Source organism: Petaurus breviceps, unplaced genomic scaffold (assembly GCF_028583685.1).
Source record: "Petaurus breviceps papuanus isolate PSGF00001 unplaced genomic scaffold, PetGlider_PUasm1.0 90625, whole genome shotgun sequence".
Lineage (NCBI taxonomy): Eukaryota > Metazoa > Chordata > Mammalia > Diprotodontia > Petauridae > Petaurus > Petaurus breviceps.
This window is the reverse complement of record NW_027187289.1, coordinates 4,298,426-4,326,031: the sequence shown is the minus strand read 5'-3', so window position 1 is coordinate 4,326,031 and position 27,606 is coordinate 4,298,426. Positions and strand designations below refer to the sequence as shown.

General features: G+C 36.7%; 1 protein-coding gene across 4 annotated transcripts in view; it reads right to left on the bottom strand.

Annotated features, from left to right (window-relative positions):
* PCCA (propionyl-CoA carboxylase subunit alpha) overlaps positions 1–27,606 on the bottom strand; it is a 550,597-nt gene that overhangs the window by 71,084 nt on the left and 451,907 nt on the right. For all 4 annotated transcript variants that reach the window (XR_011163584.1, XR_011163585.1, XM_069064183.1 and 1 more), the window contains one exon: positions 15,417–15,470. Coding sequence is in view for 2 of the 4 variants with exons in the window: in XM_069064183.1 (XP_068920284.1) it covers positions 15,417–15,470 (54 nt within the window). In the remaining 2 variants the exon portion in view is untranslated. The remainder of the gene's footprint in view (positions 1–15,416; positions 15,471–27,606) is intronic.

Here is a 27,606-nt window from a genome sequence, read left to right as displayed (position 1 = left end):
AATTAATGCTTATGAAGAAAATTCCACTGAGTCAAACTACCTTCTTTTCTGTAGCAGGTCTCAGAGAAGAATAACCTCTGGTCTGCTAGAATAATATAGCTAAGGAAAGTCAAGTACTATGATCAGTAACTACCAAGATAAGGATAGACTCTAAGGCCTATGTTGGTCAATTTCATGAAACAAAAACATATAGTTGAAATATACCAGTGAAGTGAAATGCAAAGATGATACTACTCCATATAAATAAATATTGATCAATTTTCAAGTTAGGCTCAAAAAAATATACAACACTAAAACTGTACTAAACTCAATTCAATACCTTCTTAATAATGCCAATCCTTAATGATTTTAAGGATACTGGCATCTTATCATGTATTTCTAGGTAATGTGACCAGTAAGATGGAGAACTAGAGTTTTTCTCTGATTCTCATGACCTCTCAAACCTCTACCAAATAAGAATTATATGCAAGCTGTAAAGCAATTGCAGATGCCTCCACAGTCTACTATAAGAATTCTAATGAGGTAACAACAACTTGACAAACTATCAGCAGAGAAGAATAATCTCTAAACTTACTTGGCACCCTTTTCCCCAAGAACCCCTAAACACTGGCATGACTGTACAACAGATCCAAACTCAGCTGTTAGCTTGCTGCTGCCAACTAATCCCTCTTCTGATCTCAAGCTACCATTCTGAGGCAATAAGCAACAGAACTCAACTCTTACTATTCCCTACCTCTCCCATCTATATGGCAGAGGAAGATGTTGTAATGCCAAGTAAAGGCAACTTCCTAAGGATCAAAATACCAGCATAGGTGCTCTCCATTTTATTCAGTGACAAATTAAGAACAGAGAGACTCAACATATAGCATAATTCAAAAGACAGCATTTACCAAGTGTGATTTAATCAAGTACTACCCCACCCCTGGACATTACATTCATTCAATCAATTACAAAGTCCCTCTTCTAAATACTACTCCACCCCTAGGATGTACATTCATTTAGTCCATCACAAAGCCCCTCTTCTCAAATGGAGATTAGTTTCCAATCATAAGTAAAGTACATTCATTTGTTCAATCACAGAGCACAAAAAGGTCAAAAGTTCCCTACCCTTGGATCACAACTGAATCTACCCCAGAGTTACAACAAGCTTAAGCACAGCATTTAATACCCAAATGGAGGTCTTTTCTTCATCTTGACAAGAGGCAAGTTCTCAGCAATCTTTGTTCCTGGGGAGGCAAAGCTTAGCAAGGCCACAAGATACACTGTCAGTGCCTTCATTAATTCATTCACTGTCTTCAGAACAGTCCTAGGACCCCTGAAAACATTAGCAAAACCCCTTCCAGGATTTCTGTAAACATGCAACAAGAAATTCTTTCTTCAGGGCTTTTGAACCAACAGTAAGGTTCCAAGACCTCTGAAACAGCAGCACTGTCCTTCACCAGTGGACAGAATTCACTCTGTCTGCAGAACAGTCTCAGGAGTTCTGAACCAACAGCAAGGTTCCAAGACCTCTGCAACAACAGCACTGTCCTTCACCAGTGGACAAATCTGGCAAAACAACATCAAAACAGACAAAGTACCAGCATAACAGCCATGTCTCCTCAGTCCTTGGCAGCTCTGGGTGGCAGCTCTCAAAAGTCCTGGGCAATTCAGACTGGCCCTCAGAAATCCTCTCAGTCTCTCTCTCTGCCTCCAAAGGTGCTGCTTCCCAAAAAGTTCTTCTGCCTCTCTTTTTTCTTGTGTCTCTCTAAATTTACGTCACCAGCTCCTCCCAGTTCAGCCCTCTCTTTTCACGTCAACAAGTCCATCCCACAAGTGGGATTCACAAGCTCTGGGTTTTAACACAATCAAACCAAAAACCAAGCCAATACAGGGGGATCTTTAAATTCAATTACTATTACAGATGTATACTAATAAGGGATATTTGCTACACAACAGAGCAGTTAGTGTAGCAGCCTGAGGTGCTACAGCAATATTTAGTCAGAGAACTACAGAAAAGAGGGAACTGAGGCAGTGCACTAGCATATGTGTGTGTATATGTGTAGGGGCTACACAGACTGAAGCAAAGGGACTGAGGTAAGTTCTGTTCCCCCTAAAATCACTTAGGATAGAAACTGAGGCTTGTGAAAACTGAATTCCATAGCAAGACCTAACTCCTGGGGGAACCACCATGAAAGAGGAAAGAGTTAGAAAGGGAACAATAAGGGAACTTAAAGACTTAAAACAAAAAGACTTTTAATTACCAAAGATCTCTGAAAGGAGAAAACTCAGTTAAAAAGCTTGAGCATGACCAGATAACCCAACAATGAAGATAGTAATAGCAAAAAGTAATATAATTTCCTGATAATCTAAATATTCAGTTCAAATAATTCTGAATAAATAATGTAAGACAAAGAAAAATGAATTAAAACTTGATGAGGCAAAGGACCCTGTGGATTCCCAAGAGACCTAGGATATATGGAAGGATATGCAGGCATTGTTCAAGAAAGGAAAATGAATTGTGAAAGCAAAATTTATTACCTGAACAACAGAAATAACTAGCAGAAAAGAAAAATTTGGTTGGCTTGCTCCTCAGCCCAGAACTTTGTAAGAGAATTCAAAGCTCAGTTTGTGGTGAAATTAGGGTCCCACGATTGGGGATAACCAGACCCCAAAGGAGAGGAGTACCTTCAGCAAGGAGAGGTAATTAAGGTGCAGACAAAGGAAAGGGATCACCACTCAGGTCCTCCTGTGAAATCTTTACAATGTTTAAGATGTTGATGCTCCCTCCAAAGAGAATAGAAAGAGAACAGAGAAGGATAAGTCTTAATGACCAGTCAACTGAAAAGACAGATGGAAGTCAAAGTGGGTGGAGAGAGCAGTCAAGAGAGCTGAGTTGCCTGTAGCAGCAATTTGAAAGAAAGAAAAGGGAAGAAGTTCCAAAGAAATCCCATAGGGCAGTGTACCCTGAGAGAGAGGTATAAAAGGGCAAAGGATGGGAGGATTACTCTATGAATGACAGCAGATGGTAAGCAAATAAAATTAAGGATATAATAGGTAGAAAACATTAAAATGAATACATACTCACCTCATGACATAATTTTGGTAGTTGCTTTTTTGAGAGAAATCCCTAATCTCTTACTATTTGGCATCTGTTTCTTCCTCATAAAAATAAGAATAAAAAAAAAAACCTAAAAACAAATTTCAGAAGTTGTATTCTGTCCTGCCAGCCAAATCCAGTTATTTAACCTTTGTAATGGTTCATGTTCCAGAATTCATTTTATTACAATATTAAAATTAATATTAGGATCTTTCAGAAAAATACATAATTATATGATCATACTTACATAAGTATGAATGTAAATTTTGGTAGCAGACTGTGATATCAGATGACAAGATGCAGCACAAGCTTCATCTCTTGCTAATTAAACGAATCAATTAAGAGACTATTGTTGCAACTGTGTAACTGCTGTTCTATAGTGGCAATAACAATCCCATGGGGAGGTCTTTTACTACATTAAAATGCTATCCTCCACAACTCCATCTGATATTATTAGAAACAGTTATTTGTGTCTTGCTGTCATATTAGTAGCAAAGGCAAATTATGGAAATATGCAGACCAGAATGGTCCCAGTATGAGATCAGGTTTGGTTTCCAGCCTCCAAGGGAACAATTGCTGAAATTCCAAAGTTCCCTAAAGTTCTTTAATGGAACTGATAAATCTATCAGCACAGCATCCATTTAGAAGCTAGGTAAGGGTCACATATTTACATACTTTCCTGCTAAGCTGATACAATTCAACTAGATAAATTATCATATTAAGTTTACCCTCCTGAGTTAAACTGATGGAGTTCAAAATTGTTTTCGATGGTTGTCATTAATCGCTGTTACATCTTAAATGCTCGCTTTGAAATCTAATTGTCTTAGAGTATCAAGGGTCATATTAATAGCATTCTTAATGGTAAATCTTTGTAAAACATGTTTATTCTGCTGATGGTATTACTCAAGCTTTCAAAGCTAATAAGAAATAAAGCATATTTATTATCAATAAAAACTTAATTTAAAACGTACATTTTGTGATTAAAATTAGCTTTATAAACTTCAGCATGAATTGGTCTCATTAAGATCCCTGGTTAAGCTTCAAAGCAATATAAATTAATTCTTTCTAAATAGTATTTGGGTAAATGCCAAACATACAGCCATCAGAAAGCTGTTTAAAAGCACCATATATATTTCTTTTGGAGTGACATGTATTGTCCCAAAGAAAAGAGTTACTATAAAGTGAGGAATGTTTCCCCTAAATCACAAGACATACAATGATTTTTAAAGTTAAATTATATCTAAACATTTATTTTTATATGATTATTAAAATACAATATTAACCTTTGTAATCTAAAAGCATTAATAATTTACTAGTTCCCATTGTGAGATGTAATAGGCCAAGTAAGGAACTATGTGGCCAAGTAACTGTCGAAAAGCCTTTAATTTCTCTGTGGGAGATTATTATATGATACAATTAACCATGACTTTGAAAAAAAAAAAAAGATCGGCAATTTAAAAGTTATAGGACATATATTTTGGAAGATTACTAGAAAATTGGTTCATAGTCAGAAGTACTCAGACTCCAAGGAATTCTTTTGTGTTCTCTTATATAACTGGGAGGTAAAGTAGTATCACATTAGCTCCCACAAATTTAATTACCATTTCAATCAATTAATAAATGTTTATTAAGTACCTATTAAGTGCTAGGCACTGTGCTATTATATCTATGCTCATGATTCTCAAATCTACCTATCCTGACCTAAACTCTCTGCTGACCTCCAATTGCCTTTCAGACATTTAAAACTGAATGTTCAGCAGACATCTTACATTCAATATATCCAAAACAGAACTCATTGGCTTTCCCCCTAAATGCCCCCCCCCCACCCCTACCAATACCTTCCCTATTACTGTATTTCTATGGAGGACTCCAGGACTACTGCTCTGTCTACTGTACCACACAGGCACTGATTACCCCCCACCCACCCTTTCTTTGTATCACTGGCATTCAGAACAATGCCTGACACAATAGGTGTTTTAATAAATGATGCTGACTGACTGATTTTGTACAATTAGGGCAGCCTAATTCTACAAGCTTCTCCAATAACCCACAGCTTCTTTAGTACTGTTTCCACCATCTCTAACAGCTCCTTCTCAATGACTTGTAAACTTCCCCAAAATGAGCCTCATCCTCTCTACTTGTCGACTCTCACCTTTCACACCTATCTACTTCTCCCAAGCCTTTTCCTATCCTCCCCTATCTATTCCTTTTACTGTGCCCTGTAGAATTAACACACATCATATCCCTTCACCTTGCACTCTTTCCATTTTCTTATATTAAATGAAACCAGGCTTTCTAATATCATCTTCTTAATTCTACAATGCGGGACAATTTCCCCCTTACCATCCTATGGTACTGTCATACTCCTTACTCCCTCTGCCACGAGGACAATTTTGCTCTCTCATCATTACTTGACAACCTTTTGGCCCATGTGGATAAACTTCTTACTTAAAAATTTTTCCACCTTTATTTTTAATTTATGGAATAAAACAAGCATTTTCATAACAGTATAATAAATCTATTGTGTACAATTTGCTATTCCTTTTAAATATATAATAAAATTATGTAAATTAATTTTTTTTCTTCTCTCCTCCTACCCCTGCCATAGAGATGGCTACCATTAGACACAAATATATATCTGTGTATGTATATAAAACATTTTTCTCTTCATACTTCTATTTATCAGTTCTTCCTCTGGATGCAGACAGTGTCTTTCTTTATATGTCCTTTATTGTTATTTTGAATATTTATAATAGCCAAAATGACTTATTTGCTCAGTCATTCCTTTTTTTTTTTTGAGGGGGGAAGGCAGGGCAGTTGGGGTTGTGACTTGCTGTAATGGGAATGCAAATTTAAAGATCTTCCCTGCCCCTAGGCTAAAGTGCACCTGGAGCCTGGGGTGGGAGGCTTGTTTTTCAGTAGATACTTTTTGATTGGCCAGTGGGTCCAAAAGGTTGTTACATTCTCTGAGCCAGGAGAAGGCTATATAAGCCCTGATGTGAGGCTTTGTTTTGGGGCTCACTTTGAGAAGTGTTCTGTGATTTGATATGGATTCCGGGAAGCCGTTGTCCTGAGCCCCCCGGCTTTGAAAAAACCCAGATGTTGAAACCCAGATGTTGACTGGGTATGGATGTAATGGTTGGACAGTTTGAAATCTGTCTACTAGATCTGTTTCTGTCTTGATAATTCTGTCTGTGTACTTTGAAGTTCAGGGTGCTGACCTTTTCCCCTGAACAAGGTAAACGATACATATCTGACTGATTAAAGTAAGCTTGTTAACCCATTTTGAGTTGCTTTCCTTTATCAAAGCAGATCCAAGAACCTGTATGGGCAGCTTGGGGTGTTTGCTGCTACACTTGCCCAAGGTCACATGGCTAGTAAATGTTAAGTCTCTGAGGCCAAATTTGAACGCAGGTCCTCTTGACTCCAGGGCCCGTGCTCTATTCACTGCACTACCTAGCCGCCCCTCAAAGTCGTTCTTAAAACAACATTGCTATTCCTATATGCAGTGTTCTCTTGGTTCTGCTCATTTCACTCTTCATTATTTCATGCAAGTCTTGCCATGTTTTTTTAAGATCACTGAGTTCAGCATTTCTTATAGTATAATAATATTCCATCACAATCATATACCAAAACTTGTTCAGCCATACCCCAGTTAATGGGCATCCTTGCGGTTTCCAGTTTTTTTCCATTACGAAGAGAACTGCTATAAACATTTCACAACATATATGTTCTTTTTCCTAATCATCTTTGGAAATAGACCTAGTAGTCTTTGTCACTGTCATCTACTGATTTATAGGCCACTTTTTCATATGTCCTTTTAATGTGATACATAGTCTTCCCCATCACCTCTCCCTGACATCATCCTTGCAGACTTTCCCATCCATATTGATCCTTCTAACATCCTTTCCCCACAGTTCCTTAAACTGTTCAGCTCCTATGATCTACATCTCCACTGTTTCAGCTATTTATAAAGGAGCTGAAACTTTAAAGTTCAACATCATTTGAAGTTGTTTCAAGATCTTGGAATTCTGAAATTCTTCTAATCATCATTCCCTTTCCCTCAATTTCTCCCACTACTTTGTTTCTGCCATATTTATTCTTTCTTTTTAGATTGCCCTCCTTTTCTCAGTCTGCCAGTTTTGTTCTCATCTTATTTCATTTCTCATTCATTCTTGAACTTCCAGTCACTAACAAATGACCCTAAGCTCCCTTTCCCCCATTTTCTAAAATCCCTTGACTTTTTCCTACTACTGGTAATCTATAATCTGAGTTCTTACCATTTAATTCTTCCAGTCCTATTCCCAAGCTGTCCAACTCTGCTAGGGAAAATAGCAAAACTTGCTGAGTGGATATACTAAAATTTATGCTATCTAAAAACTTACCCAATCGTTCAAACACTTTGACCCAGCAATGTCATTATTTGGCTTATTCTCAAGGACATAAGTGATAGCAAGAAAATACATATAAGTGCAAAAATATTTTTAATTGTATTACGTTCTCAACAACTGAGGAATGGTGGAATAAACTATGGTATATGAAATTGCTGTAATGTGAAGATTTAAAAAATGAAGAAGAAAAACAGCAGAAGACTTTTATATTAAGTCCTAAAAAGTGCAGAAAAACAAGCCAAAAAGGACAATAAACACGACCACAACAATACAAATTCAGACTATGATAAAGGGTAACAAAACTCATGTCAAATACAATAGACAATGTTGATACAAAACTATTACAATTAATGTACCCATCATTCCTTTCTGTTAACAAAAAGTAAACCACACACACAAAAGAAATGGCATGCAATATTAAGTTTGAATTATTGGCAAATATAGAAGGAGTGAGAGATGCTTCTCATCAGGCACTCATGTCCAGGATATGCTTTCTACTTCTCCAGGGTTCTGTGATCCTTCCACTTGTTCCTCTGTAATGGGGATGGGAATTTGAAGATCTTCCCTGCCTCTTAATAGGCCTGGGGGAATCTGAAGACCTTCCCTCCTTTGAAGATAAACTCTGCCCCCTAATAGGCTGAATGTGGTCACATGGAACCTGTGCTGGGAGGAGTTTGATAAAGGGTAGAGCAGAGGCACAGGAAGCTGGGAGTCAGAGCTAGAGAGAGAGTGGGAGAGAGAGGAGCACAGGCAAGGAGTTAGTCAGGTTTGTGAGTAAAATACTGAACTTGTATTGGTTTGTGGGAAGGCTAAAGGATGGCGTGGCTCTCTGCTATGTTGCGGTGCATTAACTTCTATGTTGCTATGATGAATTCAGTTTCCTGGTGTTGGGATTTATTTTTCTGGTGTCTGAATAAATGTTTTGCTTCTGTCTTCTATATGTAGAGTTTGTTATATTTTGCAATTGAGCACTATGCGGGAATATTTATAGTCACGGTTGGTATATTTATAGTGACCAGGGGTGCTGTTAACTTCCCAGAAACCAATATAAGATCGATACTTATTCACAAACCTATCTATCTCAAAGGCTGTGCAAGCTCAGCTGTTCTGGTCACTTTGTGCCCTACCTACTGAATTCCTCAGAGCAAATTCTTAGTGGTCAGAGACTTTTTTTTTATACTTTTCTCTGATTTCTCAAACATTGAACATTGAGCCTTGTATTATTTGCTTGACTGAAAAATTTTTGTTGATGATGATAACAAAAGGAATGTTTCCTATCAAGCAAATAATTTTTCTCCCTCCCACTCAAAAATTCCTTTCTCCTCCTATCTCTCATCTTCCGATGAAGCACAGTCTTCATCCTTCTGAAACCCTATTCTCTACTGTCTTCCATTTCCTTAGTCCTCTATTGCTAATGAACTGTCCTTCATCCTAGAACCGATCCTCTTACTTCTCTTCCATCTTCTGAAGTTCACTGAAACCTTGAAAAATAACACCATCCCTGGTGTACTTCCTTAGGTGGCTGCTTCTTCTTTCACAACATTTGCAATGAAAAGAAGTTTTATTACTGGTAATATCAGATTCAACAGAAGAAAAAAAAGCTGAAGGGTAAGTTGGGAACCGCTCTAACCTTGGCCTCAATGCAGACAGACGTATGCTATAAATTGTCATGAGTTATTTAAAATGATAATTTCCTTTTTACAATGTCCTTCCCATTGTTTTCTTCCTTCAGTTCCTTATGATGACCACAGCATCTTATTAACAAGGAAACTCAAAATAAGGGAACACCCCCATCCCACGGAGCTTAAGAAGCCATTTTTTTCTATTATGTAGCATGACATGACCTTAATGTTATTCTAAAAAAGACAATGGAACTACCTAAGGAAGAAGATGATCAGGAAAACCCATTAGTGCATGATATCTCAAGAGACACAATCACAATAAGAATTCCAAGGTCAAATGTAGACTAGAAGTAGATACTTTTATTTTGACAAATTTACAAGTCTCTGATGTATGTTTTATTATTACTATTATCTTACAGACAAAAAATACCATCCCTAAACTCCATAAGACATACAGGTTTTGTTGCTTTTGATTATTGTAATTATTAACTATTAGTAATTAGTTAATTACTAACGTTTATAGCACTCTGAGGTTTACAAAGCCTTTCACAGATATTCTCATTTGATTAAAGATTCTTAATAGCTCTATAAGATAGTTATTATAGGTATTGTCCCCATTTACATATGAAGAAACTAATATTCAGAAGTTTATGTCATTTGCCCCTGGTTATACAATGATATAATATCAAAGGCAGGATTCAAATCCAGGCTTTTATTGACTATCTCCAGTATTCTAACAGTGTAGGAAAAACTTTGCATATCATTAATAAATTAGGAAAGAGAACTAGCTTGAGTTTTACAGGGAAGGAGAGTGGTATCTCTACATACTCTTAACTGTGTCCACTTCCTAGGTTCAGTATTCTGGGGTACTGTTTCTTATTGTTCTGGTGGATATTGTGACAATTTTACATAGGGTTTTCTAGAGTACTGGGGCATGTGCTCCTTGATGGCAGAACAACTAAATAAAATAAAACAACAACTATTAAGAATTCAGATGAATGTCTGCTGCCCCATAAATTCCACGGAGGTTAGCAAAGTTGGGAAGCACTGAAGAGAGTTCTTGGTACTCTAGAGCTATAATGGAAGTTAATAATGGTAATTCCACCATGGGAAAGTAAGACTAGCCAAGATCAGCACGTCAAGTTTAAGCCTCTGAGTATGACAAATTACATAAATTTTCCTTGTCTAGTTTGACTTGCTCCTCCCCAATATAGAATCCAAAAGACAGAACTTGTTCCTCCCTAAGCTCTCCTTTAAGATCCTTTGAATCTCTGCTTCTGAGAACCTGGCTTCTATCTCTGGCAGTACCTTCTGTACCAGGCTCCTTTCACTCCATCTGATGCTAGCTTTCTGATAGTTTCACTGGGGCTCCTGCCTACCTTCAAGGCATATCCAGTATAAATTCCCTTTAGTTTTCCTATTAATTTCCATGCCTATAAGAACATACTATTAAATGCAGCATTTTTATTATAAAGAATTATTGTTACATGGACAAGATTTTTTTAAATAAAAGTTTTGTTGTAGTAAGTGCAACAATTCCTTGTTACAATGTACCACCAAGAGGGAAGTATTTAAATTGCTTTATTATGTGGCAGAAAGAAAATCCACTGCCAAAATGCCACTGAATATATAACCCTAAGAGATCAAAGATAGTAGGAAAAATTCCATATATGACAAAATATTTATAGTAGCACTTTCTGTAGTCACAGAAAAATGGAAACAAAGTTGGTATCATCAACTGGGAAACTGCTTAAAAATTGTTGTATATGAATATAACAATATCATTGCACTATGATAAACCAAAAATACAATTAATTCAGAGTAACCTGGAAGAATTGTATGAACTGATGCTGAGAAAAATAAGCATAATCAGGAGAACAATATACTCAATGCTTACAGTACCATAAAGGAAAACAATACCAAAAGATAAAAGAACTCTGATTAATACAATGATCACATGAGGTGGTGTTCTATACATAAGGGATAAAGGCTGTATTGTCAGGCATGGCCAATGTGTTGGTCTGTTCCACTAACTATACTTCTATGTTATCAGGAAAAATTCTGCTGGTGGAGGTGGTGGGATGGGTATTGTTAGGGAAATCCCATGTAAAACAATAAAACACACACACACACACATACACATGGAGTAATAGTAATGTTTTCACTGGTCAGAATACAGAACCAAAGGCAAGGTTGTTTCCCACCCCAAGATTAATAATAAAGACAAAACCTGCCCCTGGAAGGTGAAGGATAAGGGCCTAAATTCACTTAGCTTTGTTCCTGTTTATATTAATCTACATACCAATCCAAAGAGGATTTGGAAGATTACAAAGCATTTATAACACTATGAGTTAGGTAACTGGCTGGGACAACCAAGTGCAGTTTGGATCCAGAAGCAAGTCAAAAGAAATTTATAGATGACACTCATAGCTTCATTAACTGCGCTTATCAGGAAGAAGTTTTCTAGTCATTGTACACTAAGCAGAAGGGAACTTCAATACCAATGTGTGGCCTCTAAGATAATGGGATCCTAGATTTACAACTGGAAGGAACTTTAGGGGTTTCTAGCCCAATAAGCCTCCTTTTTTGTTTTTTAGTTAAGAAAAGTGAGGCCCAGAGTGGCTAATATGTAGACCTCGAAGTAGGTCTGAGATCATGGACCCAGTAGAGATTCTTAACAACAGACAGCAAAATAATGCATAGCCAAGATGACATAATCTGGAAAGACCGCACAAACAGAAGAGACAGTGTACCCAGAGGACAGAAGCAGCCGTATAGCTTCAGAGTTGTGAGTGGCTCACACAGGCTCCTTATGTATGTGCCCACCAAATGCTTGGTGATACAATGGATAGAGTGCTAGAACTAGAGTCAAGAACTGAGTTCAAATTTAACTCTGTCTTCCTCTAGATCAGTGTTTTGAATAAATGCGATCCCACCTGCAGAGCACCTTGAAACTAATCTGACTTTGCGGGGAGGAGCATATGAGAGCAGGTGTGTGATGGGCCAGCCAGATTCAGGTGGCAGGTTCTTAGTTCAGGTTTGGTGTCAAAACACAATGCGAGGTGGGTAGTTCATTCAACAGTTGGAAAAAGGAACTTTCCTTAGCTAAAAAGGACATTCAACAAGGATCTTCCAGAACTTAAATAAATGAGTACTCTCACCTCTCACTTCCAACTCCATGTGGAAATCCAACAGCATAGGATGTGATGATTCAGGGAGTCTTGGGACATCCTCCAAGTTAGAAGGCCCCAAATTCAAGCTTTTTTATGCCCTGAAGTAAACTGGAACTCAGTAAGGCCAGAGGTCACCAGAGAGCTGGATTTAAGAAGATAGTGCTTGAGCCTTACTCTAATGGGTCAATCTCATTCAGAAAGCAGCTTTGCTCCCTTTTAGCAGGAACTAACTCATGGGGGAGAGAGGAGGGAAAACCCTTAATGGTGGACCTATCAAAGGGGATATTCCTGGGGCAGCTAGGTGGCACAGTGAACAGAACACTGGCCCTGGAGTCAGGAGGACCTGAGTTCAAATTCTTACACTTACTAGCTATGTGCCCTTGGGCAAGTCACTTAACTCCAATTGCCCTGCCTCCCCCCTCCAAAAAAAAAAAAAAAAACAAAAAAAAAACAAAGGGGATATCCGTAGGGTTGGGGTCTGCAAAACAAACAAAAAAAGGACATTGAATATATCAGGAAAATGGGTTCTAATAAAGTTTCTCTGTGTCTTTGCTTCCTCATTGTAAGTGGGGGTTTAAAATATCTGCCTTATCTATTTCACAGGGCTGTCTTGAGTATCAAATCCAATAAAATATTTAACATAGTGCTTTCACTATGATAAGTGCTGTGGTTTTAGAAAGACAAAACTAAACAGTTTTAAACTGTTTAAATTTTTAACTGTTTTAAAAACTGAACTCTCAGTTTAAATTTTATGTCTACAATATGTATGTACAGAAGTAAATAAAAAGATAGGCAGTCACACATCTCAGGCATGGGGAAGGAAAATCCCTCAGGATTCAGTAGTTAGGGATAGGGATTAGACCTGTATTTCATTATTATAGGATAGTCCTGGGAGAGATCCCTTCCCTATCAGTGCAACCTTCTTGGCAACATAAATCCTAAGATAGCTACCTAGAGCCCAGAAAGGTAAGTGACTTGCCGGGGCCAATACAGCCATAAAGTGTGAGAAGTAGAACATGAGTGTTCCTGGTTTCAAGTCCAACTCTAATCCCCATGCCACACTGAGAAAACATAAAGTCTCTATCACACACACACACACAATAAAACCAAAATTTATACAACTGTCAATAAACCTTTTCATTACAAAGTAGTTTTTCTCCACTCTGACCTCCCTTCCAGATGTTTAAAATAGTTGTGTCAGTAATCTTCACAATATCATAATGAGGCAAAAAAGATATGGGGATTGGTATTCAGGTGAAGTAGAGGGTCAGCAATCTTTTTAGCCCTGAGTGTCACTAATGGAGTTAAGAAGCCAGTAAAATTTTATAAACACCTCCCTAAGTTATGAATATGTTCACTTAAAATCATACACTCCTGGGCTGTTACTAATATTTGGTACTACTTATCAGTGTGAAAAGATATTTTCAAAGGCAAAATACCTAAAATCTTATTACAGATCAGCATTAACAGATGAAAATTTGTAATACTTCATGTGTGCACCCCAAAACTGTGTGCAATAGAGATCCTTACCCAAATAATACTCAGAAGTTTCTCAAGGTAGGAAGCAGAAAAGAATGGTTTATTACGATCTCAAGAAAGGGACATCATCCTGACAAATGGTCAGGGAAGAGACCTGTACTACAAAACAATGGTACTCAATTGTCCTTATTATATTTTGAGTATCATCAATAAAGAAAAATCTGTGGAAATTTTTCTTTTTTTTATAAGTACCTTTATAATAACCTTGATTTTGACTTGTGGCACACAAAGTCTAAAATATTTGTAATGTGGCCCTTTATGAAAGACGTTTACTGACCCTCCTCTACAAGCCAATGGCTATGTAGAGGCTATGGTGGGTGAGACAAAAGAAGGAAAAACCCTTAGCAGGGAAAGAAGACTGAAAGGCCACAAGAGTGAAAGGGCAGAGAGTCATGGATAATGCCCCAAATTGCTTCAAGTTCTAGTTAGTAAAACCAGTATCACAGGCTTCCACTTGAGATAAACAAACATAAGAAGTTTAGGAAATTCACTCAATTATCATGTAGCTAATTAGATAACTAAACAGACTCCAGAGATCCATGTTAAATGAAGTGAGTCTGGAGCAGCATATGCAGCAGCTAAGATTCTGCCATGCTCTCTGTAGCCATGAAAGCAGAAGGCAATCAGTCCGATGCACCAGACCAGGAAGCAGCATTCTAGTCTAAGCTCTGCCACGTACTGACCATGTGACCTCAAGCAAGTCACAGATCCTCTCTAAGGCTGAAGTTTCCTCCTCTTATTCCATAAAAGTACAACAAAAGATGCCCTGAAGACCTCATAGTTTTGGTGTGAGGTCTAAATAATAATAACAAAAGTGCTTTGTTGGTGGAAAGAAACTCTATTTCATGAGAGGTACGACTGATACTGTTATGTTTCCCTGAGAGCTGACTAGGGGGTGGCATCATTCCATCCTCTCCCCCTGAGAAGCAGGAATGCATTCTGATATTACTAGTGGACATAAATCACAACTATCAGAAAGAGCTAAGCTTTTATCCTTAATAAGGTGACCAAGACTGACTGGGAAAGCTGGCCATCTCTGGTCCTATTAGGGATAGATAAGGTGAATGCTTAACAGCTAACTAATTAAAAATGAGTGGAATTCAAAGTCCAAATAATTCCTAATCTGTCCTCCTTTATTGGGTTATTTCCTACAAAAATTAAAGTGTGTGCTAAATAATTCCCTTAGAGTCCAGTAAAGGTAGTACAAGGAGAAACACAGAAATAAAAAAATATAACAAAACTAACTCATTATTTTGTCATATGGTCATCCCCCCCCCCTTCCACCCTGCACCCTCTACCCCTTGATAAGTTTGATGAAGGAGAGAAAAAGACTGCAAATATGAGAGATTAATTAACATATTAAGTAAGACAATTCTGCAATCTATCCAGTAAAGAGATAGTTTAAAAAATCATAGCAATGAAATTTCTTTCAATAATACATACTTTATGCATTCTTATAATTTCAAAAAGAAGAGGAAAACTTGGTAAAGTTGGATTTATTTATATTTATATCCCTGCTTCCCTACCCTGCCCCCATATGTATATTCTACCAGAACCAGTTTTTATCTTGTATATTTAAAAATATATACAGAAGTAACTCTTTCATACTTACCACTGTACCAAGAAACTGAATGCTCATGCGTCCACCTGCATCTCGAGAAAGACACTGAAAAAGAGATTTAATAATGAATCAGTAGCCTCACCTAGATACAATCTGGTCGAAACAGTGAAAATAAAACATTTTTCTTAAAGTCCAGGATGGAGAAGGAAAGAGAATTTACTGAATGGAAATAAAATTTATTTCATGTGAATACATTATTAATTATTTTGAAGTTAATTGTTCACTTATTCTGCCTGGATTATAGCACAGGAACAGTTATTATTTAAAATACTCTAATTTGGACTTCTAGCTAGCTATTTTGGACACCTAGCTAACTCTCACCTCCTAAATTGGTACAGTTTTAACACTAACCAACTTTTGAAAACTATTCTTTGCATAAGTTTAGTGTATCTAGAAATGACATAGGGAGGGATAGTTCCCAGTTATAACATTTAATTTTGATATTCTAAACATGAGCATGGAAAAGAGATGAGTAGCACTTCCAAAGTATCTAGATGGTGCATTGCATGGAGCATGGACTTGGAATCTGAAAGATATCGGCCTGACCACAGCCTCAGACATCCACAAGCTGTGGCCCTTCGAAAGCCATCGAACCACTCAGCCTCAGCAGCTTCATTTCTAAAAGAGATAATGATAACAGCACCTACTTCACGAGGTTATTGAGAGGATCAGATGAGATACTGTGTAGAAACCTCTCTGCAACCTTAATGCATTATGTAAATGTCAGCTATCATTACTTTTACATTACAATTACTATCATTACAGAAATCATTATTTCCCAAGGATTTAATGATTATCTCTATGTAGATGACTCCAAAATCTCTATGACCAACTGTCATCTCTCTTCTAAACTCCAGTCTTGCATTTCCTATTGGAGATCCTTACCTTAATGTATCATAATTAGGCAAGATACTCATTAACTGATTAAACATATTGTCATTAAAAGCACAGCCCTCGCCTTCAAGAAGAGCACATTTAGTTATGAGAAACAATAGGATTAGGTACGTACAAGACACATACAGAATAAACAGAAGGTAATCTGAGAGAGGAAAACATCCGAGTGGCAGAGAAAAATATGAGGAAGGTCTCCTGCAGAAAATGGGACTCAAGCCGAGTCTTGAAAAAAGGCAAGGAAACCAAGGGACCAGAACAACTCTGGAATGGAGATAGGCTGTGCAAAGGCACTGAGAGGGAAAGACTAAGCACCATGTATAATGAACAGCAAACAGCTAATACAGCTATATTATAGACTCCAGAGGTGATTACAGTATAAGACCAGAAAGGTAGACAGGGACCATGTTATGAAGTACATTAATACCAAATGGATGATTTTAAATTTGATTATGGGATAAACTGGGAACTGCTGAAGTTACTAAATAAGGGTGTCAATGGCCAATCCTATATTTTATAAAAACCAAGTTGTCAGCTGAGTAGAAAATGGTCTGGTTAGAGGCGAAACAAGGCAGAGGTTAGAAGGCTATTGCATTTGGAACTATAGCCAAAGGGCTATAAAACTGTGCATACCCTTTGATCCAGCAATACCACTGCTAGGTCTATAACTCAGAGAAATTTTTTACAAAAAGGGAAGAGGACTTAATTTTACAAAAATATTTATAGCAGCTCTTTCTGTGACGGCTAAGAATTGGAAATTGAGGGGATGCCCATGAATTGGGGAATGGCTAAACAAGATGTGGTATATGAATGTAATAGACTATTGTGTTATAAGAAATGATGAGCTGGATGATTTCAGAAAAACTTAGAATGACTTACATGAACTGATACAAATCAAAGTGAGCAGAACCAGAAGAATATTCCACATAGTAACAATAATATTATACAATGAAGAATTGTAAATACCTTAGCTATTCTCAGTAATACAATCATCTACATAATCCCAAAGGACTCATAATGAATCATGCTATTTGTGTCCAGAGAACAAACTAATATTATCTAAATACAGACTGAAGCATATTATTTTCTACTTTCTTTTGCCTTCTTATGACTAATGTGGAAATGTTTTCCATGATTGCACATGTATAACATTTATCAGATTGCTTATTGTCTAAGGAAGGGGTGTGAGGAAGGAAAGAAGGAGGGATAGAATTTGTAAGTCAAAACTTTGAAACAAAAACATTTTAACATGTAATTGTAGAAAAATAAAGTATTATTTTAAAGAAGGCTATTGAAAATAGTCCTGGAAAGAGCTGATGAGGACCTGAATCAAGATGATGGCTATGCAAGCAGAGAGAAGAAAATGTATAGAAGGTAGAAACAAGATTTGGGAATGGATTAGATGTGTGGGGTGAGAATGAAGAATCAAAGATAACACTGAGGCTGTGGTCCTGATGGAGTAGGAGTATGGACGACAGTAATGGTGAAGTGTGGATATGGGAATGGTTTAGGAGGAAAGATAAGTTCTGTTTTCAACATGATGGGCTTGGGATGCTTATAGGACACATCCAGCTGTAAGAACCCCTCATCTAAACTTCCCTATTTCCAGTTTAGGGTACTACTCTCTTTGTTGTCATTCAGATTCAAAACCTCAGGAGTTATCCTCTTCTCTTCTCTTCTCTTCTCTTCTCTTCTCTTCTCTTCTCTTCTCTTCTCTTCTCTCTCTCTCATACAGTTGTTTGGCCTTATTGTTTCTACTTCCAAATAAATTCTGGCATCCATCCCCTTCTCCCTATCACATACTCAACTTTTCCACCATCCCCCTCTCCAGCCTCTTATCACCTCTTGCCTAGACTATCTCATAAACTTATTAATTAATCTCCATACATCAAGCCTCTCTCCTCATCCAACATTCACACAGTTGTCAAAGATATTCCTAAATTATAGATCTGACCATGTCACTCTTCAAATAAACTCTAATTGTTCCCTATTGCCTCTAGGATCAAATATAAACTCCTCTAATTTGACATTTAAATCCTTCACAACCTGGTCCCAATCTATGTTTCCAAGCTTATTATACATTATTTCCTTTCATATACCTTGTGGTCTATCCAAAATGGTCTTTTTTTTGCTCAGATAACATTTCATCTCCTATCTCAATGTATGCATTCCCCCTTTACCTCCACTTTTTAGAATCCTGAGATTCCTTAAAGTTCAGCTCAAATGCCAATATAACATCTACATGAAATCTTTCTGATGCCCCAACCTGTCAGTGCTCCCGAATTATCTAGCATGTATTTGAATATATATTTACATATGTGCATGTTGTCTCTATAGAAAGTAAGCTCCTTGGGCTCAAGGAGTTTCAGTTTTGTCTTTGTATCTTCTTAGCCAATCATAGTGCCAGGCATATAGTAGTCACTAAATGAATGCTTTTTGATTGACTCATCTGTGCTGCATACTGCTGCCAAATGACAAAAGATAATAAGAGTACATACTGGAGAGACTGCAGAAAAATAGGCACACTGGTGAAGCAGTGAATTGGTTTAACCATTCTGGAAAGCAGGAATTTTATTCAAATAGTGACAAAAATGACAAAAATCACCCCTTAAGGAGGTGATTCCACAGCTAAGGACACAGTACAGAGTAGCAAAAGAAGCATCAGCTAACATTTATGTACTTCTTTAAGGTATGCAAAGTCCTTTATGCAGATTATCTCATCTGAACTTCACAACACAACTTCACCTCACAACTGTGGGGTAGGTGCTATCATTATACTCATTTTGTAGATGACGAATAGGAAGCTGAGAGAGATGAAATAATTTGTTCAGAATCAGAGGTAGTAAAGTCTGAGGCAGAATATGAATTTGGTTCTGATTCATGTCAAACATTCTACCTATATATCTCCAGAGGTCAAAGACAAAATAAAAGATCCCATATATACTAAAATATCCACAGCCATATTTTCATAGTAGCAAAGAACTAGAAGGCAGAAGCCTATCAGTTCAGGAATAGGTAAACAAACTGTGGCACACAAATGTGATGGTATACTACTAAATTACAAAAAATGATGAATATTAAGAATTTCAAGAAAAAGTTAGGGAAAGTTTACTTCTGGGGTAGAGTGACGCAACCAGGACCAAAAAATAGTATTAAAAATGAGTATAAAATACATATAAGAAGAAAAATCTAAAAATGAAAGCTATATAATTATGAAGCCCTAACCTGGACACAAAGAAGAGCAGAGAGAATATATTTCCCTTTCAGTCTTTGTAGAAGCATACTGCATATACTGTTGAGTTCAAGGTTAAGATATTGGTTGACTCTGCTGATCTGCTGTTTTTCTTCTTTTCTTTTATTCACTATTATGAGTGATGGCTTACTTGGGTACAAAAAGAAGGATGGATATATTTGGAAATGAATGTAATACAAAAATAATAATAATTTTTATAAAAAACAAATTCATGAAGACAAATGTATTCTACAAATAAAATAATTACATTCTTTGATATATGGTATTTTTATTGAGAAGCAGGGCATAGATAAAGAGATTGAAAACAATGTTAGAAAGTGGTATGATGGAATATAAATTTTAAGGAATGTGATTTTTGTAGATTATAGAGAAACTATCCTATAAAGCATGAACACTTTCCTCAAGAAGAAATCAGGAGGCTCTGGGCATCATAAGTACTTGAGTTAGAGAGCATTACAAAATCCAAAATGTATAATTTTGATTACATTAAATTGAAAAATTTTTGTACAAATCAAGTCAATTTAACTAAGATTAGGAGGGAAGCAGAAAACTGGGAATGAATTTTTACATCCAGTGTCTCTGATAAAGGCCTCATTTCTAAAATATGCAGAGAACTAAGTCAAATCTATAACAATACAAGTCATTCCAAAATTGATAAAATGATCAAAGGATATGAACAGGCAGTTTTCAGAGGAAGAAATTAAAGATATCTATAAGCATATGAAAAAATGCTCAAAATCACTATTGATTAGAGAAATGCAAAACAAAACAGCTCTGAGGTACCACATCTCACCGGTCAGATTGGCTAAAATGACAAAACAGGAAACTGATAAATGCTGAAGAGGATGTGGAAAAACCGGAACCCTAGTACATAGTTGGTAGAGCTGTGAACTGATCCAACCATTCTGAGAACAATCTGGTACGATCCCCAAAAGGTTATAAAAATGTGCATACCCTTTAACCCAGCAATATCACTTCTAGGACTATATTCCAAAGAGATCATACAAATGGGAGGAGGACCCATATGTACAAAAATATTTATAGCAGCTCTCTCTGTGGTGGCAAAGAATTGGAAATCAAGGGGATGCCCTTCAATTGGGGAATGGCTAAACAAATTGTGATATATAAATGTAATGGAATACTATTGTACTATAAGAAATGAGGAGCAAATGGATTTCATAATAACCTGGAGAGACTGAGGGAGGAGAGCAGAACCGGGAGAACTTTTTTCACAATTACAGACACATTGTCTGTGTGACAACTAACTCTGATAGACTGGGCTCCTCTCAGCAATACAGGGTTAGAAGAAAACTCCAAAAGATTCATGATGGAAAGGGCTATCCACATCCAGGGAAAGAACTACAGAATCTGAGTGCAGATTGAAGCAAACTACTTACTCTCTCTTTTGTGTTTTGTTTTGTTTCATTCCTTCTTTCTTGTTCACTCCATTGTTATAACCCTTCTTTATAACTTGACTAATGTTTAATGTGAAGGTATTTATAGAACCTATATTTGATTGCATGCCACCATGTTGGGAAGAGGGGTAGAAAGGGAGGGGGAGAAAATCTGGAACTCAAGGGATTGTGGAACTGAATGTGATAAACTAAAAGTAAATAAATAAACTTAAAAAAAATAGGACAAAATGACTTGAAAAATATGACAACAGAAGAGACCTCATTTTATCACCCTTTAAACATTAAAATCAAGCAGGACCAAAAAAAAAAAAAGAGAGAGAGAACCTATGTTCAAAGGTATTTGTCATACTCAAGGAGGATCTCTAACACAGAATCCAAGTCTAGGAGGGATTCCCTATGAATGATGATGTTTTCTGTAAGCTCCTCCTTGTAGATGAGGTTGAGTTGAGTGCATCAAACTCTAGTATGTTAGAGCCTCCTCCATGAGATCCATAAATCCTTCCAAAGACTATGACCTAAGAATCCATATAAGAAAAAACAAGCAGGGGTGGCTAGGTAGCACAGTGACTAGTGCAATGGCCCTCGAGTCAGGAGGACCTGAGTTCAAATATGACCTAAGACACTTAACACAAAAACTAGCCATGTGATCTTGGGCAAGTCACTTAACACCAACTGCCCTCCAAAAAGTAAAAAAAAAAAAAAAACCCAAGTGAATAAAGTATGTCTATAGTCTAAATTATGTTATTCAGTTGGACAGTCAACCTACAGAATTCATTGATCTGTGTGAGTGTGTACACACACATACACATACACACACACACATACACACACTCTTTGGGGGGAGGCAGATACATGGACACTGTATTGCGTCAAGAACTAAACATGAAGAAGAGAATGGATTGACTGCCTTTGAGAAACTCCAGAGTTTTTAAAGTAATGTGGAGATTTTTGCTAATATGAAGGTCCATTTGAAAACAGTTTTGTTATCTGTCTGTGAGTCATGAAATACCAAGGTCACCCAAGTACTGAAACGGAAAAATGGGAATCAAAGGACAACAGAGACAGTCATGATGGGCATGCGCATTTTCCAAAACCTTACAAACAAGTAATTACGATCCAAAGCAATGTAAAGAGAATGATCAAAGAAGTGTATGTTTGAAAAAGAAGATAGTCTGTGCTAACAGCAAGGGCAAGGGATAAATGAGAGACAGCCTGTTGGCTCACCAGTAATCTTATGATATCAAGAAAACTTAATGAAGGGCTGGGTCTAGGACCTCATTAATAAGAATCAAATAGTATGGATTACTATATATGGAATGCAATCATAGATCCACTAAAGTATTAGAACAGGATCAGATCACATTTATGTAACATTTTAAAGTTTACAAAATGTTTTACTCACAACTTTGTGACATGGGTGCTATTACTGTTAACTATTATTATCTTAATTTTATGGATGAAGAATCAAGTCAATGCTTTGCTCAAAGTGAGATGAGACCCTGAAAGTCTTTGGAGTTCTATTCTAGTAGTCTTTTAATAATCATCTTTAAAAGTCACAGAATCAGGGGTGGCTAGGTGGCGCAGTCAACGGAGTGCCGGCCCTGGAGTCGGGAGGACCTGGGTTCGGATCCGGCCTCAGACACTTAATACCTACTGGCCCTGTGACTTTGGGAGGGTCGCTTGGCCCCAGTTCCCCTGCCTTCCCCCCTTCAAAAAAAAAATAAAAAAAATTAAAAGTCACAGAATCATGGAACACTAAATCTAGAACTGCAAGAGACTTCATGGGCCACTTAGTCCAAATTCCTTATTGTACAGATCAAGAAACTGAGGCTAAGGGAGGTTAAGGGAATTGCCCAAGCTAACATGGCTATGAAGTATCAAAGGCAGCACTTAAATTCAGGTGCTCTTACTCTAGAACTAGTGTTCTTTCTACAATTTCAAATAAAGCTGTGAACAAAGATTTCAAATGAGCGATTTAAAGGTATTCCATTGCAGATTCCTACTCTTGCACTTGAACTGTCAAAGTTACCATCTCTCTTTTCTGCTCTATACTTAGACTAGGCAAAGCATTAGTAAAATGAAAAGAGCTGTGGCAAAAACATTGGGCTTGGGATTTAGGAGACCGGCATACAAGCTACCACTTGTCCTTGTCTCATTGTATGATATTTGATTCTTTGGCAAAGCGAAAATTAATAACAGTCTCAGTCATTGAAAATAAAATGTACTACATCGGATCACAAATGCTTTAAAAGCCATCGTAAACCACAAACATCAAAGAGTTTAAGAGTATCACTATTACAAGAAAAATTATCATTTTCTCCATTAGTCATGCCTTTGGGTAAGTCACTTAATTTTCCTCATTTCCAGCTTTCTCATCTGTAAAATGGGGTGGAGGAGGATAAGGCTAGATGTAGTGAAAAGAAAGCTAGACTCTTAGCTAGAAAGATATGCATCCTAGTCCCACACATTCCTACTACCCTGGGGAGCTGGCAGAAGAGTTGCAGATGAGACGGCATTTCCCCACTAGAGAATACTCCAGATCAAAATCAATGAAATCACAGCTCCAGATGTCCCTAGCCACATGCAAATAAATTGAAATCAATAGATATTTTGATAAGATATGTTGCAATAATGATCATATAACGTATGCAATAATATTAGCCAATAATAAGTGATTAGCTCTTTTTTTATTGTATTCTGATTTTATTACATTTTGCATATATTATTTTATTTTTATCACTAACAGGTTATAAATTGTCACCAAAATCGGTTCACTCATATGAACATATAAAAGAGGATGTACCAAAATCTGACATATTTCAACAATTATGATTAATGGAATGGAAAATAAAATTTCCTACAATACCTGACATTTATTTTTATGAAGGAAACAGGAATATACACTTTTCCCACACAGTCTAGGATAAACACAATCAGGTTTTGGAAAGTGCAAAGAACAAAGTACCCAAAGCCCACAATAAGTCTAGTGTGTGCCAAGATAAGCAAGTCCGGATCATTTGATAAGCTGTTAGCAAATGGCAAAAAGAGAAAAACTAAGGACTTTTATCATGAATTATACTCCAGCTACATTAGTGGACTTTCTCCTGAGAACATTTCATTTGCAATTTTAAATTTCCTTTTCATATACATGTCAGACATGTACGTATTTTTGTGCCCTCTCACAGCTGTTAAAAAAATCTACTTTTCCCTTGCTGAGTTTCTCTCTCTCTTTAGTTACGGTAATAGTTTTAGGAGTCAAATATGTTTAATGAAAAAATAAGGTAAGAAAGTAAGAAACTCAACATAAAATTAGCCAAGTCCTTTGTTAATAAAATGCATATCAAAAGATAGTACATTTAAATGCATTAAGAACTTCTTCAGAGGACATTCAAATCAAGGACAAATCTACCTTGAGAAGTAATCTCACTTAAACAGGAAGAAACAGTAATATTTCCCTATTTTTCCATGTCTCCTTGTTTGATGTGTTTTAAAGGCCACTAGTACCATAGCTTTCTTATCAGTCACCAGTGCAGCTGCCTGCACTATCTACAGAACTGACCACACTCAGTATTTATGCTATTCAGAATTTGCTCCCACGAAGTCACAAAATTTAGTCCTCTAGCAAATACACTGGAAGAGAAAAAGGACAGAGAAATTTTCCCCTTCAGAATATTAAAAAAAGGCAATGCTAAATCATAAAACATGTTTTTAAAATCCAAAAAGAAAATCGAGAAGCTTTCTGGAACCACATTACAAAAGCAGCAAGCACATTATCATAATTAATGTTTCAAATTACAGTTGTAAATAAAACTCAGCTGTTAAATGTGATTAGATTTTTTTTTTTTGAAGCATAGTAAAAGGAGTTATTTCTGTTCTACTGGTGGGCTTACTTCTGAGATTTGTAACTGTAATTGATGTTTTCAGGAAAGTGAAAAGGAGATGGTTAACAATTATTCTTTCATTTCCTACCTCTTTTAAAAAATACATCTCTACTTATTCTAAGTTATATATTTACATACAGTATACATCTTAATAGATGGTTTCTTATTGCATGTGATAACTGGAGAGTAATCACATGTATATAGTAAGAAATAACAGCTAATTACTTGCAAAGAAGAGAGAAGTGTTTTTTAAAAAATGTTTATTTTCGGACCTAAGGCATAAGAAGACTACCACAAAGACCATTCCTCTTTCTGTTGGCCAATTATGAGCAAAAATTCAGTCACATTCTGTAATTAATACGTGATATACATGAAAATACATTCTGAATCATTAATTTTTACATTTACATATATTTATAAAGATTTAAAATAGAAACAAGCTTTCCCCAGATATAGTAGATGATTGCTGAACTAAAAATTAGAGAAGTAGATGATTTAGTTTTAACTGTCATTCTCAGATACTCTATGTGTGTGTGTGTGGGGGGGGCGCTATATGTCTCCTCACCTCCTTTCCCTTGCACAAACTATACTATTTATATAATTTTATGTGTAAAAAATTTATATTCTCTGCTTTGCAAAATAAAAAGAACAATAAAATCCTACCCTAGTATTTTGCGTATATTCTTTCTCTCTGGATACATAAAGATAGCTACACAATATTAGCAAAGAGGTATGATCTTCCCCATGTCTGGATGCCTCCCCAAGTTTCCTTCTTTGTATAAAGCTTTTTATTACACTGTCCCACCAAATATACTGAGTCGTCATAATCTGTTCAATACTGCAATTATTTCAGGAATCTATTTAATCCTGTATTTTGCGCTAAATGACAAGAGGTTCATGTGACACTATTTCAAATTCTTCTGCTTTAACATAGAAAATTAGTTCCACTTAGTTGGGTATCAATGACCTATTCAATATAGGATGCAGCAGTGCTACAAGCAGCTCTCTACTGTTACTGGCCATAAATTTGTTATCTTTGGTTGAAAATGTATTTAAGCAAGAATAAACACATGAAAGAAAAAAAGAAAACAGAAAGCCTCTCAAAGGTACAATATATTAAAAGCAGCATCACACAAATGCATAAATTGTTAGACCTTAGCAGGTTCTCAAGATATTTTCAAAAGTGTTTAGATACTCTTCAGGCCTGCAGACAACCTGCTGTGAGCAGGTGGAGAGAAGAAATCACGCCACACAAAGAAACAGGCCAATGGCAGTTATTATGCTCTGCTTGCAAATGTTCAAACAACGTGACTATGCAAAATGAAAATTCAGTAAGTACATCACCAACAAGAAACAATTTATTAAATCCCAGAAGACAGATTACATTGTACAAAATGGAAAACTATCTGAATTGTCTGAGGTAAAATTGGAAGTCCTTTTTCAAGGGGAAAAAAATGACACAACTGGAACTCAGTTCAGTATCAGTTAAAAGCAAAACAAAACATATTGGTCTACTCATTTAACACTCCCCAAACTCTATCTTATGTGTGGTAAAACATATAATGTTATCAAAAATAGCTCTTCTGAAATTTTATGTATTGAATGCAACACATTTTTTAATCCTTCTATACTTTTAAATGGTTAATAAATGTAGCAAATAGCATTGTTTTTTAGGTCATACTGAAATTCACAGGTATCTTAACCATGTAGTTTGACTGTCATTTGCATATATATTTCTTTCCCTCCCTCCCTTCCTTCCTATCTTTTTGGAGGGGGGAGGGCAAGGCAAATGGGGTTAAGTGACTTGCCCAAAGTCACATGGCTAGTAAGTGCTAAGTGTCTGAGGCTGGATTTGAACTCAAGTCCTCCTGATTCCAGGGCTGGCACTCTATTCACTGTGCCACCTAGCTGCCCCTTGCATATAAATTTCTTCTATTATCAATTTGCATGAGTAACAGCTAAGGTGCAGTTAAAAATGTACCATTTTTTAGAAATACTGCACTAGTCTAAAGCGAAGCCACCACTGAAGGTATTTCACAACCCTAAATGAGATCTTTGAGAAACAGTATTAGGGATACCACGGTATAGTGGGAAAAGCAGTGGGCACTGAGTTAGTTGACCTAGGTTCAGGTTCTGCTGGGATATTTCCTAGAAATGTGACTTTGAGCAATTCATTTGACCTACTGTTAGCCGTAGTTTCATTTGCAAAGATAGGGATAATGATAGCAGAGTGCCCCAGGAACCTATCCCTGGAGTCAGGAAGACGTAGATTCAAATACAACTCCATTAGTGGCCGACCCTGGACAAGTCACTTAGCCTCTCTCTGACTCAGTTTCCTCACCAGTAAAAATTTAAGGGATTGGAGCAAGCGCCTTCTATGAGGTCTCATCAAATGCTGAACTATGATTCTAGCATCAACGACTGAGATTGAGACAGACAACATACTTACCAAATTTGTATGTGATAAAGTTGATAGGGATTACTAAAACACTGAACAAGAGGCAGAAGCAAAGAAATATTAAGAAACAGATGTTTGGTTCGATGTTCTCTAGGTTCTGGAACTAAACAGCAGATGACATTGTCAGCTTTGTACAGCTCAGCTGTTCCTCAGAGCAAGCCCATGAGGGTAGGAGGATTTGATAAAATATATTTTCCTAAGTTTAAATCTTCATTGCTTTTCTTTTTTTTTTTTTTTTAACCAGTCTCCTGTGATGGCTTGGCTTCTTTTATGCTTTCAAAGA